The sequence below is a fragment of the Carassius carassius genome, chromosome 22, assembly GCF_963082965.1.
Source record: "Carassius carassius chromosome 22, fCarCar2.1, whole genome shotgun sequence".
Lineage (NCBI taxonomy): Eukaryota > Metazoa > Chordata > Actinopteri > Cypriniformes > Cyprinidae > Carassius > Carassius carassius.
The window spans coordinates 6,467,066-6,481,633 of record NC_081776.1 but is presented as its reverse complement, the minus strand read 5'-3'; the positions used below and the strand labels follow the sequence as shown (position 1 = coordinate 6,481,633).

The window sequence follows — 14,568 nt, the reverse complement described above, 5'->3', positions numbered from 1 at the left end:
ACATTGCTACATTCAGTGCACAAGCCCATGTTCTTTAATACTTGCTGTAGTGTAGTAAATGAAAGCGGTTATATATATATATATATATATATATATATATATATATATATATATATATATATATATGTGTGTGTGTGTGTGTGTGTGTGTGTGTGTGTGTGTGTGTGTGTTTGTGTGTTATTTGTTTTTCATGTCATGCTGTAGAATTGTTTTGTCACAATTGTTAAGGATTTATTTATTTATTGTAAAAGTGAAATATAAGTTTGAAGTGATCAGTTATCAGTCTCTGTATCTCAGCAGGTGTTGATGCTGTAAATATCCCAGAGTGCTTCCTCTCTCTGAAATCTTTAATGTCTCCTGTATAATGTGGGACTATTTTTGCCTCTGGCAGGTGTGTGTGCGCACATCTTCACTGAAGAGTCTCTATATGGAGGAGGAGTCCTTTTCAGTGCTGACGTTCTTTTGATATATATGGTGAAAATCAGAAATGCCTCCTCTGATTTGTCCCTGATTGTGTTTGATGATTTCCTCTGTTAAGTCTAATAAGGTAACAGTGAGTGTCATTGGCAGCTGTGAGTCTCTCTCTCTCTTTAGGGGGCTGACAGGAGCCAGTTTCTTCAGTGTGTTTGAAGGAGCAGATGAGAAACTTGTGCTGCTTTTTCAGCCGATGAAAATAGTTAGTTGAGCAGGAGATGATGGAGAACTGTCGGATGCTCATATTTCTGTGCTATATTTCAAAACTCACTTCTGGTAGGTTTATACTTCAAGGAGATAAGGACGAAAATAATCTCAAATCAAACATTTATATGTAATTGTATTATGCTGCGGTTAATGTATTTATTAAAGCTGTTATTTTCTTCTTGTTCTTTTTTTCCAAACTTGTTTATGCCATTTTCTCTCTCTTGGTGTCTTATTTATCTGTTGTATTAACAGACAGTGTGAATGTGAGGTTGGTTGGTGGTCACAGTCGCTGTGCTGGCCGAGTGGAGGTTCTTCACAGCGGTCAGTGGGGAACAGTGTGTGATGATGGCTGGGATTTGGTTGATGCTGCAGTGGTGTGTAGAGAGCTGGACTGTGGAGAACCTATAGATGCTCTGGGTGCTGCTCATTTTGGTCAGGGATCAGGGCCAGTCTGGTTGGGTGTTGTCTTATGTTTTGGATCAGAGTCAACACTGGTCAATTGTAGATCACCAGGATGGGGTAAACATGAGTGTGATCATAGTAAAGACGCTGGAGTCATTTGTTCAGGTGAGCCGTTCCACATCATTACATCACTAAAAATTGTTCACTTAACTAACATGAGCTAAACATGCACACACACACGCTCGTACATACGCACACATCTATACCTTCTAGAAACATGAAACATCTAATAGCACATCTTTTCCATGAGTACTCTCAGCCATTTATGCACTCCTTAAAAATGTTTAAATGTTTTTCACTGTTAAAAAGCATCTGCTACTATTTGCGGTTTTATATTTTACCCCCCTTCCCTTTTTTCTTATTGCACACATGTAAATCAAGCATATAATTATCAGCATTTCCTGCAATTATTTGCTAAAATGTTGTTTCAGCGATAAAAATAAATAAATATATATTAAAATCTAAAGAATCTATTGTCTATCATTTATTAATAATACTAATAATACCAATAATGCTAATACTACTACTACTACTACTAATAATACTAATAATAATAATAATAATAATAATTATTATTATTATTATAAATATAATATTACAACTGGTTAAAATCTTTTTTTTTCTTCTACTTTTTTTTTTTTTTTTTTTACAGAAGTCCGGCTGGTTGGAGGTTCTCCCTGCTCTGGGAGGTTAGAGATCCTTCATAATCAGACGTGGATGTCAGTGTGTGACGCTGTCTTTGACCAGCAGGATGCAGAGGTTGTGTGTAGAGAGCTGGACTGTGGGGCTCCTGTACAGGTGCTGGGAGCAGCTGCTTTTGACAAAGGAGACACTCAGATGTGGACACAAGAGATTCAGTGCAGTGGAAATGAGTCTCAGATTCACCTCTGTCCAACATCACCATCACATGAAAACAACTGTTCACATGACAAAGATGTTGGACTGATGTGTGCAGGTAGGAATTAATTTATTTTGAGTAATATATATATATATATATATATATATATATATATATATATATATATATATATATATATATATATATATATATACAGTACAGACCAAAAGTTTGGAAACATTACTATTTTTAATGTTTTTGAAAGTTCTTCTGTTCATCAACTCTGCATTTATTTGATCAAAAATACAGAAAAAACAGTAATATTGTGAAATATTATTACAACTTAAAATAATAGTTTTCTATTTGAATATACTTAAATAAAATAATTTATTCCTGTGATGCAAACTGAATTTTCAGCATCATTACTCCAGCCTTCAGTGTCACATGTAACCTCCAGTCTATCACATGATCATTTAGAAATCATTCTAATATTCTGATTTATTATGAGTGTTGGAAACAGTTCTGCTGTCTAATATATTTGATCAACAAAAGGTTAAAAAGAACTGCATTTATTAAAAAAATATATATATAATAATATATTTTCTTTACTATCACTTTTTATCAATTTAACACATCCTTGCTGAATAAAAGTATTGATTTTATTTAAAAAAAAAAGAAAGAAAAAAAATTACTGACCCCAAATTACTGACCAGTAGTGTATATTGTTATTACAAAATATTTATATTTTAAAAACATGGCTTCTTCTTTTTTTTTTTTTATTCATCAAAGTATCCTAAAAAAGTATCACATGTTCTGAAAAAATATTAAGCAGCAGAACTGTTTTTAAGTGAGTGAAGTGACATTCAGCCAAGTATGGTGTCCCATACTCAGAATTTGTGCTCTGCATTTAACCCATCCGAAATGCACACACACAGAGCAGTGAACACACACACACACACTGTGAGCACACACCCGGAGCAGTGGGCAGCCATTTATGCTGCGGCGCCCGGGGAGCAGTTGGGGGTTCGATGCCTTGCTCAAGGGCACCTAAGTCGTGGTATTGAAGGTGGAGAGAGAACTGTACATGCACTCCCCCCACCCACAATTCCTGCCGGCCCAGGACTCGAACTCACAACCTTTCGATTGGGAGTCCGACTCTCTAACCATTAGGCCACGACTTCCCCTACAGGTGGCCAAAAAACTGGCAGGAGCTGGAGCTGGGACCGCAGCCTGGGTCACCAATGTGGGCAACGAGCACGGACAGGTCCTCTGTTTCCAACTTTGATAATGAATCATCATATTAGAATTATTTCTAAAGGATCATGTGATAATGATCCTAAAAATTCAGCTTTGCATCACAGAAATAAATGATATTTTAAAGTATAATAAATTTAAAAACAATTTTTTTTTTTTTTTTTTTTTTTTAAGATTAGTATGCTGTTTTCTTGTTTATTTGCCTGATATCAATATTTCTTTGTCTCTGCCATTTATTGTCTCTTCATCTCTCTTCTCTCTGTTTAATACAGACAATGTGAATGTGAGGTTGGTTGGTGGTCACAGTCGTTGTGCTGGTAGAGTGGAGGTTCTTCATAGAGGTCAGTGGGGAAAAGTGTGTAGTTTTGGTTGGGATATGGCTGATGCTGCAGTGGTGTGTAGAGAGCTGGACTGTGGAGAACCTGTAGATGCTCTGGGTGATGATCATTTTGGACCAGGATTGGAAACAATTTGTATGAGTATTGCCATGTGTACTGGATCAGAATCTACACTAAAGAAATGTGGGTCACTTGGACAGGTTGGACAAGGTTGTGATCCTTATGGAGATGCTGGAGTCATCTGCTGAGGTAAACTTATTTAATCTTTAGTTATGAGCCACCTGCCTTAAATCAACCTTTCACCGATATCTATATTTTTCATTGAAATGCTGTTTAACTGTTTATTTAACTATAAACATTATAGTTTTTATTTAACCATGAATAATGAATAATGAATACTGTTTTTTGGCTGTCCAAATAATTGCAAGAATTATGTTGTTAGAATAAACCAGTATTTTTTTTCCTTTCATGAGAAAATAATGTCCAGATCTAAAATAAGCATCAGACATACCTAGATTTAATATTTGATATCATGATGTTACATTTATTACCATTAAGTTTCATGAACTAACAAAGAATCATTATTTTACAAAATGTATTAACCTAGGGCAATGTTCATTTCTACAGTACATATACATTTTAACAATTTGTATAAATTATTAATGTATCATGTTGGATAAACCTGAATTAAAATGAGCAATATTTATTAAATAACATTATCTTAAATCAATAAATGTTTTAAAAGAATTCAGTATTCATTATTAGGTTGTGATATCCAATACCTTAACATGATATTAACAAACAGAACCTTAAGTGTTACCTTTCTTTCTTTCTTTCGTTCATTCTTTCTTTCTTTCTTTCTTTCTTTCTTTCTTTCTTTCTTTCTTTCTTTCTTTCTTTCTTTCTTTCTTCAGATGTCCGGCTAGTTGGAGGATCTCACTGCTCTGGGAGGTTAGAGATCCTTCATGATCAGACGTGGATGTCAGTGTGTGCCGCTGTCTTTGACCAGCAGGATGCAGAGGTTGTGTGTAGAGAGCTGGACTGTGGGGCTCCTGTACAGGTGCTGGGAGCAGCTGCTTTTGACAAAGGAGACACTCAGATGTGGACACAAGAGATTCAGTGCAGAGGAAACGAGTCTCAGATTCACCTCTGTCCAATATCACCATCACATGACAACCACTGTCTGCATGAAAATGATGTTGGACTGATGTGTGCAGGTCGGAATTAAAACCATTTTTTACCATCTCACCTTGACCTTTCATTTCTCTTTGTCCTTCAATATTCCTTTATGGTTCATTCTCTCTGTTCATTATATAGACCGTATGAATGTGAGAATGGTAAATGGTAGCAGTCGCTGTGCTGGTAGAGTGGAGGTTCTTCATAGAGGTCAGTGGGGAACAGTGTGTGATGATTACTGGGGTTTGGCTGGTGCTGCAGTGGTGTGTAGAGAGCTGGACTGTGGAGAACCTGTAGATACTCTGGGTGATGCTCATTTTGGATCAGGATCAGGACCGATCTGGATGGGTATTGTCTTTTGTACTGGATCAGAATCTACACTGAAGAATTGTGGATCATTCGGATGGGGTATACATAACTGTGATCATAGTAAAGATGCAGGAGTCAATTGTTCAGGTGACTGAGGTTGATCTGCAAAACATTTTGGAGCAAATTCACTAAACAGTTGTGCCACTCTTGAGCATAATATCAGTGCAAAAAGCTGTTTCTTATTTACTAACCATCCATAAACTAATTTAAACAGAAGCATTCAGAGCTGAAATGACACTTTGTCTTGAATAATTAAAATAGATAATTTTTGTTCATTCCCGCACATACATACCTCATTTTTTTCTTGCTGAATATGTTATTACTTAAATGAAGACTGTAAATTCACATTTATATAAAAGGGATAATTTGGTGACTGGATATGTGTGGATATCACTCCTGACAACCTGCCAGCCCAACACAGCTCTAGTGTGTCGTGGCTCCTGGGGAAACTCTGCAGTATCAACTTGCTGTGCCATTTGTCTTCAGTAAAAATTGTGTGTGTGTGTGTGTGTGTGTGTGTATGTGTTTGTTTTGGGAGGGCACAACTGATAAGTGAATTTTGCTCATTTTATTTTAGCAACTGAATGTCATATATTTTTTAAATATAACCTCAAAGTGCTTCTAATTTTGTAAAAAAAATTATAATTCACAAATTGGAATAATTTCATTAAAATCTACAAATGTTTATTTAAATATTGTGCATATTAAATGTACACTTAAAATTTACACTCTAAATAAACCCGATTTGTATGTTTTATTTTATGTGAATAGATCATAATCATTCCAGATTTATTATTGGACCTCACCTGTGCTCTGGGAGATTGGAGATATATCATAATCAGACGTGGATGTCAGTGTGTGACACTGTCTTTGACCAGCAGGATGCAGAGGTTGTGTGTAGAGAGCTGGACTGTGGGGCTCCTGTACAGGTGCTGGGAGCAGCTGCTTTTGGCAAAGGAGACGCTCAGATGTGGACACAAGAGATTCAGTGCAGAGGAAATGAAACACACATTCACCTCTGTCCAACATCACCATCACATCAAAACACCTGTTCACATGACAGTGATGTAGGAGTGATTTGTTCTAGTTGAGTATAAATATTTAGCAAATCTTTGTGTGTGAATAAACATATATAGTATATAACTATATACACAGAATACATAGAAATATATTTATATATGATATGATATATTTTGATCACTGAATTGTAATTCTCTTCTTCGTAGTCATGCAGATATGTACAGTGAAAAATACATAAGCTTGCACTAGACAGAATATTGTTTTTTTTATTAGTTATAAAAGATGTGTCACTTAGCAGATCTGACTGACAAATTTTCGAGCTAATTGTTCAAGATTTTAAGCATGACCATACAAATCAAAATGGACAGTTCTTCTATTTATTTGCATTGCTTCAATGCAAACTACCACCACAAAAATTAACATATTTTTTCAAAACATTTAACATAATTGGTAACATAATTGATTACTATTTTGGGTGAGTAATGCACTAGTGTAAGGTTTATCTTTTAAAAACTAAGTTTGATTTATGCATAAATAAGTTTTTTTACTTACCTTTTGTTTTTATACTGTTTAAATAAACTCTCACGTTATGTCCAGGTTACACTGATCTCAGGCTGGTAAATGGTTCAGACTCTTGTTCTGGTCGAGTTGAACGTCAGTACTCCAATAAATGGGGCACAGTGTGTGATGCATGCTGGGATATGAGAGCTGCCAGTGTCCTCTGTAGACAGCTGAATTGTGGGATTGCTGTGTCTGTTGTGGGATCAGACTGGTTTGGAGAAGGAAGTATTGAAATCTGGGCTGATGTGTTTGATTGTGACGGGAATGAAACAAAACTCTCAGAATGTTCCATCTCTTCATGGAGTCGAGCTGAATGTTCTCACAGACGAGATGTTGGAATCATCTGCTCTAGTGAGAGGATTTTAATGAAAAATATATCATAAATTACCATGCAACATCTTAATAAATTGCCACACCTTCTTCTTAGATTCCTCTCTGGCTCTTCATGACGGTCTGGTGCGGTTTTCTGGAGAGAGACAGTGTGAGGGGGAGGTGGAAGTTTTCATCCATCAGGTCTGGAGGAGAGTTCTGCTGGACTCCTGGAGTCTCACTGAATCCTCTGTGGTCTGCAGACAGCTGGGCTGTGGCTCTGTGCTGAACTTCTCCAGCTCCTCTTCATCCAGTCCTGAACACAGTTATGAGTGTGTGACGGGCTTCCAGTGCTCTGGGAGTGAAGCTCATCTGGGGAACTGCAGCTCTCCACAAACTCTCAACTGCAGCTCCACACAACAGCTGTCAATCACCTGCCTTGGTGAGAAGAACAACATCTGGGCAGATTCTTCATTTGTTCATGATCAATAATGTGTTTTTCTGTCTCTGAATATCAGGTCGCGGGTCCATCAGGCTGGTGGGTTCTGGGGGAGACTGTGCAGGGAGGCTGGAGGTTTTTCACAGCGGCTCATGGGGGACAGTGTGTGATGACTCCTGGGATATTAAAGATGCTCATGTGGTGTGCAGACAGCTGCAGTGTGGAGTGGCCCTCAGTGACCAGCAGGTACCAGCCTGGTTTGGTCCTGGTTCTGGACACATATGGCTGGATGAGGTGGAGTGTGAGGGGAATGAGACGTCCCTGTGGAGCTGCTCTTCTCCAGGCTGGGGAAAACATGACTGTCAGCACAAGGAGGATGTAGGAGTCGTGTGCTCAGGTAAACAGTTCACTGTTGTGAAATAAAATAAATCTTATATTTCACTCAAATGCAACGTTATGTAATGTAATGTTTGAAATTATCAGGTTTGTATGAGATCTAAGGTTGATTCTCATTATTTTCATCTAGAGTATAAAGAGATCAGGTTAACTGAGGGCTGTGAAGGGAATCTGGAGGTTTTCTACAATGGATCCTGGGGTAATGTGTGCTGGAACCAGATGGACAGAGACACAGCGAGTCTGATCTGTCAAGAGCTGAACTGTGGAAGATCTGGCAGTGAACCCAGTAATTCAGAGGGACTGAAGTCTTATAATTGGCTTGATAAACTTAATTGTCGACGACATGACTCCACATTATGGCAGTGTCCATCTTCACCCTGGGGAAAGTATGACTGTGATAATGAAGTGGCCAAAATCACCTGCTCAAGTAAGATGATATTTAAGATTGTTTGACAAGTTACTGCTTATTTAAAATATGGTTATTTTATATATTTTAATGATTTATGATATTCTGTTCAGTAGTAAATACATTTTTAACAAGTTTTCATCTCAGAGGAGGAAAGTCCTGAGTCTCCTCGGAGTCATCTGACGTGTTCTACTTCATATCCACACTGGAGACAGTGTTCAAGTAAGTTCATTATAAGCTTGTATTTATTTATTTATTTTTTCATCCTAAAGTATTATCTGCGTAAATAGCATCTGTCCACATCAACACTGAACAATTTTTTTTATTCCACATTTAAAATTAACCACAGCATTAAAGGCCCATAGCTCTAGTTTTAATGTGTTTTGAGGTAAATGTTGTGCTGAAGCTGGTGAGTGGTTGACGTGTGTTTTAGATCATGTTCCTCTCAGACTGATCGGAGGGGACGGCCAGTGCTCTGGGAGGCTGGAGGTGTATCATAACGCTGTGTGGGGCTCAGTCTGTGATGATCACTGGGACATCAGCGATGCTCAGGTGGTCTGCAGGCAGCTGGGTTGTGGAGCAGCACTGAGGGCTGATGGGAATTCAGTCTTTGGTGCTGGTGAAGGTGTTGTGTGGATGAACAAAGTCGAGTGCAGAGGGAATGAGATTCACCTGTGGGACTGTCCTCTCTCCCTGAATAAACACACTGACTGCTCAAGCAAGAAGCTTGTCAGACTCACCTGTGCAGGTCACAGATTTTTAGATAATTTCATTGTTAATAATATTTGACTCTTTAAATCAATAATTTGCATAACTGTTAATTTGTTTGTGTCTGTTTTGGAAGATTTGTCGGTGTCCACTACTCCTGCCACAACATCATCAGCTTCTCCTCCAGTTTCTCCTCCAGTGCGCTCCACATCAGTCTCTCCTTCACAATCTCCTCCACCAGTGTCTCCCCCAGTGCTTGTGATTGTTCTGGGAGTTGTGCTCTTACTGCTCTTAGTGCCACTGCTTATACTGATTCAGCAGAACAGAGTGCTGAGGAGAGGTTCGAGAGATCCAGAGACTGTCATATTGTGTCTTATTCAGTGTGTGATCAGTCATGTGTTGTGAACTGACAGCAGGTTTGTCTGTCTACACTCACAGCTCTCTCTAAGAGGAGACACAGGATGATGTCTGAGGCCGTTTATGAGGAGATTCAGCACAGACACAATCACTTCACTCAGAGGGGTGAGACATGAGCCATCAATCTCATTTAATACCATTAATAAGAGTCTGTCAGACAGTTGATGTTCATCTATTATTAGTCTTGTTAAACCTCCTGCTTCAAACCACAGAATTCCTGACAGAAAACCACAGAGCTGTAGGTGCATGTGTATGTGTGTGTGTGTGTGTGTGTGTCTGTGTGTTTGTCTCTTCCTGTGTATATTTCTGGAAGGCAGTGAGGAATGGTTTCATATGTGTTTGCTAATAGGCCTAAACAACATGGGATTCATTTATGGAAATGCTTTAAAAAATAAAGGTTTATTATTTATTGTGTAATTAGTAAAGTAATTTGTTGTGTTGTCACTAACACAATGTTTTATAATCGAAAATAAATATGCATTCAGTCTTTTTGTAATGATGAACTTGTTTCTGTTCTGCTCTTCTGTAAAAGGGAGTCTCATCTCTGAAGAACTGCATTCTGGGTATGAAGATGCTGATGAGCTTCTCTCAGGTTAGAGAACTGACGCGCATAATCATTCCATAATTCATAAAAAAGGATGAATTCACCTAAATATATAATGTAATTATTATATGTAATAAGTAATTCCATTATATATTTTATTAATGACTCATTACTATTCAGATATTGCAGTTTACTTCTATATTAATAGTCTGCTCTCATTTTTTAGCAAAAGAGTTCAATACTGCATATTATGATGATGTCACCAGCAACAGTGGCCTAAAAGGTCAGTGACCTTTTAAATTGATCACATGATTCAAATGTTTAATAGAGTCTCAGTCTCATGATCTGCAACAAGAACATATTTGGCTTTTGTATCCAAACATATTGTCTGTTGATGTAGAAGAGATGATGAAGGAAATCACACCGGGGTACTATGATGATGTCATCACTGATGGACTGAAGCCAGATCATGAGACAGGTGTCACTCTCTTATTCTACAACAGCATATAATATACTTTTAAATTAAAATATGACAATACATTTAAGATAGATATTTCAAATTTGTTCTGAATGTAATGAATCTGTGTGTCTGTGATGAATGTGTGAATTTGAAGAAGAAACACCTGAGGGCTATGATGATGTCTTGACGAGCGGATGCAGCACTGATATCAAAAAAGGTGTTTTATAATTTTATTTTTTCCCTCTAAAATCAAGATTGTTACAGATAATATTTTATATTAATGTGTTTAGGTTTTGTTTTGTTGGCTTATTTAATTTGTATGTGTAGTGGATGCACCAGAGAATTATGATGATGTCATCATTAATAGGCTGAACACTCATAGAGTAACAGGTGAGATGCACAGAACTACTTTTTTTTTTTTTAATCAGCCTTTTCATGTTTACATGAGTATTAGACATTTGTTCTTTGTCATCAAGTCACTTAAGGAAAAGCAATCTTTGAGATGAGATTAAGTGTTTTATAAACTAATATTTATGTCATTCTTGATCAGAGGGAGTTCAGGAGGAGTATGATGATGTGATGAGTGTCAGTCAAGATGTGAGAAACCTGTTGGGTAAGTTATTATAATCGTTTTGTTCTCATTATGCTTACATCTTTATTTATATTTTAATATTTTAAATAGTTTTAAATAGTTTTAAATTGTTTCGACTTTTAAAATATTCTTATAATTATATTATTTGACATGGTTTAATATTTTGTATTTAATAACAGATTATGATGATGTGGAGTCAAACAAAGAAGTGGGGCATTCGGCTCAGTGATAATCCACTGCCTCGGTTCAACAAATCTGAACAAAGTTTGAGTGATATTGTTACTGATGTTAAATCTCAGGTTTTTATATTTTCCCCCATTTTGTGAAATTTTTTGGGGACCTTTAATATCAATAAAAAATATTTCATACAAATTTGTATGTGTATTTCAGTAAGACATTACTCAAAGCACACAGTCACAGTCTTCCCGCTTGTCCTCTCAGTGCCTCTTCAAATACCCAAAGTCTTTGCACATGACAATTTGTCTTACATTATATATTTCCTGTGTTTCAAGTGGCTGAGGAGACCACAAGTGTGTGTAGAACTTTTCATTAAACTACTCAATGGAACACACATACAATGCTATTAAAATGCAAATGTTTACAGAGATTTATTTTGGTCACTTTCTATTTATTTTCAGTACTTTGCATTTTAAAATAAACTTAGATGTCTGTTCAGTAGTCCCTATAACAGACAACACTATTTAGTCATTGTGGTGCTTCTAATTAAGCAATAAAAACAATTGCAAATGATGTCCGTTATACACATACTTATCTTTGTTCCAATAAAATGTAAAACATGTTTTACTAACAAATTATATGTAATATCTAATTATATTAACTTACAGTCAAATGATTTCTTCCATTTCACGATTTCGGAGCACAAGTTCATGAACATGATGCATATTGGGATACGCTAAGCCTTGAATACTGCTTTGGAGCGGAATCGTTAGGTTTAGTGTGCGTTAAAGGGAGAGTTCACCCAAAAAATACAATTCTGGCATCATTTACGCACACTCATTTCGTTCTAAACCAGTATGAGCTTCTTTTTTATAATGAACATAAAAGAAGATATTTTGAATATTGCTGGTAATTAAACAGTTGGTGGTTCCCATTGACTTCCACAGTAGCAAAAGAAATACTAGGAAACACTAATGCCGGTTTGATTAACCGGCATTCTTCAAGTTATTTTCTTTTATGTTCAACATACATATGTTCAACTCATACAGGTTTGGAACAACATGAGGGTGTGTAAATTTTTAGGGGTGCTCGCAGCTCTATTGCAGCTCTATTGTTGGTCAAAATAATTATTGCATGACTATGCAAAAGTAGTCATAACTAAAAGTAGCAAAACGCAAACTATGCAAGTGTGTGGGGCCCCCTGTGGGACACACACTTCCCTGAAATTAAATGTCTGCTGAGGGAGCCTAGGGTCTTGATCTTGCTTAGGGTCCCCGAAATGGTAAACCCACCCAGGGCCGTACTTTTGAGATGATTATTAAAAAAAGAATGAAAATATGAGAAATACCACTCTCACTGCTAGTGCATTTGTTAGAATGTTGTAGCAGCAGATAAAAAATAAATGTGCTCTGAAATTAGCTCTACATGAAATAATTTAAATTTATATATGTAATATAGCTGTGAATAAATAAGTGAACATGTTCTGCCTGGAAAAAAGTGAGAAGCTCCCTCATGTGTTGACACAAGGACATGACTCTTGTCTGCTTCTCTTTATTATAAGAAGTGTTTTGCTTCCATCTGCTGGATGAATTACACACTACAGTGTTAAACATACAAATGTTCTTTGATATGATGGCAAATTAATATCTTTAGAACAGAAAACTATTTTTATTTACAGATCTTACAGATCTTAATATTTAAATGTTTTTACACAAATCTTTATAAAGCCGAAACCGATTTTGATGAATCAGAGATTCATGAAGCATTAAAAAGCCTTCAGAAGGGCAAGTCACCAGGCTTAGGCGGCCTCCCTCCTGAATTATATTTAGAAATATAGAATGTGGTAGGGACTCTCATGCTTGACTCATTTAATTTTGCAATTGAGCATTGTACATTTACAGAGTCTTCTTTGATATCACTGCTTCTTAAAAGGGGTAAAGAGCAATTAGATTGCTGTAACTACAGACCAGTATCACTCATCCCATGCAATCTAAAAGTTTATGCTAAAACAAGATAAACTGGACCAAATCTGCTTTAATGCCAATTAACAATGTTAAAGTAAACTCTCATATCCCCTCATTCATTCCTATTAAATATGATTTCATTTATTTGGGTATTAAAATAAATAAAGACATAAATAAAATTGCCAGAAACAATTTTAACAATATATTAGTCAAGATCAAGAGTGATACTCAAAGATGGAATAATCTTAAAGTCTCACTTCAAGGCAAAATCTCCACCATCAAAATGAATTTGTTACCTCGGCTTAATTTATTTTTTTCTATTTTGCTGCTTTCCCCTCCTCCAGGTTACTTCAAGGAGTATTCTATACTCCTTTATCAATTCTATATTTTCACAGTTTATCTGGAATGGTAAACAACCCAGAATAAAACTGGTCACATTGCAGCGTCCTATACATTCAGGAGGATTGGCTGTACCAAATTTTGAATTATATTATTGGTCATTACACTTTAAGGCTCTTCTTACTTGGGTTTATCCTCAATTTAAAGTTTCATGAAGAGTAATCAAACTGATACGGTTAAACCATAGGCTCCAAGATATTTTATTTGCTTGCACAGGAAAAAAAAATTATGAATAAAAGTTTGGCCAGGTTCTGGAAAAAGATGGAACACCTGATGGGATGACCTTTCAAATTTTCTAAAACCACACCCTTATGTCACAACTTTAATGATTTATGTGGAAATTGGCCATTTGTCCAACCCGCTTGGTCTACATTGGGCATAAACGCTGGCGGTGACTTATATGATAACCAAGGCCTCTGCTCGCTTCAAGAACTTTTGTTTACCAGCATCATAATATTTTTTCTTTTTCAGTTATGATCTGCTCTCAAGGCCCATGGAGTTCCTTGGGCATCCCCCATTTCCTCTCATCCTATGTGGGATTGGGTCATACCATCCTCTGGTCGGCCATCTGTTTCTTTAATGTATAGTAAAATCAATAATCACACTGCAAAGCATCTTTCTATTAAATCTAAATGGAATCGTGAATAAACAGATATTGATTTATCGATCGACTGGGAGAGGGTGTGGTGTAATCTAATTTTAACTTCTAGAAACTTGGCTCATTGTATTATCCATTTCAAAGTAATCCATAGAGCATTCATAACTCCTTACAAGAGGTATCAAATAAAACTGCAATCGACCTAAAACTGGCATATCTGTAACACTGTATCATCTTTTCTCCACATGTTTTGTGAATAAACAATTGTTGTCAACCTATGGACACATGTGAATTCTGTTTCATCCTTTTTATTACAAATTGATTACACATCTAATCCAGGTTTATGTCTTCTCAATGATTATTCCAACTCATGTAAATTCCAACTTATCTTCACAATAAGATCTTCACCAAACTTGGTACATATATGTATGAGCGCAATCTTTGGTCAAATAAAAAAAGT

General features: G+C 36.5%; 3 protein-coding genes across 3 annotated transcripts in view; all 3 read left to right on the top strand.

Moving 5' to 3' along the window:
- The first annotated feature begins 221 nt into the window (after positions 1-221).
- Positions 222-14,568, top strand: part of LOC132098821 (deleted in malignant brain tumors 1 protein-like) — an 18,484-nt gene continuing 4,137 nt past the window's right edge. The window contains exons 1-4 of the mRNA XM_059505043.1: positions 222-750; positions 934-1,248; positions 1,796-2,098; positions 3,508-3,822. Of these exons, the coding sequence (XP_059361026.1) occupies positions 693-750; positions 934-1,248; positions 1,796-2,098; positions 3,508-3,821 (990 nt within the window). The 5' untranslated portion in view covers positions 222-692 and the 3' untranslated portion in view covers position 3,822. The remainder of the gene's footprint in view (positions 751-933; positions 1,249-1,795; positions 2,099-3,507; positions 3,823-14,568) is intronic.
- LOC132098824 (soluble scavenger receptor cysteine-rich domain-containing protein SSC5D-like) lies at positions 4,885-6,286 on the top strand. Its single transcript, XM_059505048.1, has 2 exons — positions 4,885-5,205; positions 5,890-6,286. The coding sequence occupies exons 1-2, from the start codon at positions 4,896-4,898 to the stop codon at positions 6,207-6,209; spliced, it is 630 nt and encodes a 209-aa protein (XP_059361031.1). The 5' UTR covers positions 4,885-4,895; the 3' UTR covers positions 6,210-6,286.
- Positions 9,422-14,568, top strand: part of LOC132098554 (scavenger receptor cysteine-rich type 1 protein M130-like) — a 23,325-nt gene continuing 18,178 nt past the window's right edge. Inside the window, exons 1-7 of the mRNA XM_059504628.1 lie at positions 9,422-9,479; positions 9,907-9,966; positions 10,145-10,201; positions 10,322-10,396; positions 10,533-10,595; positions 10,706-10,768; positions 10,929-10,991. Of these exons, the coding sequence (XP_059360611.1) occupies positions 9,422-9,479; positions 9,907-9,966; positions 10,145-10,201; positions 10,322-10,396; positions 10,533-10,595; positions 10,706-10,768; positions 10,929-10,991 (439 nt within the window). The remainder of the gene's footprint in view (positions 9,480-9,906; positions 9,967-10,144; positions 10,202-10,321; positions 10,397-10,532; positions 10,596-10,705; positions 10,769-10,928; positions 10,992-14,568) is intronic.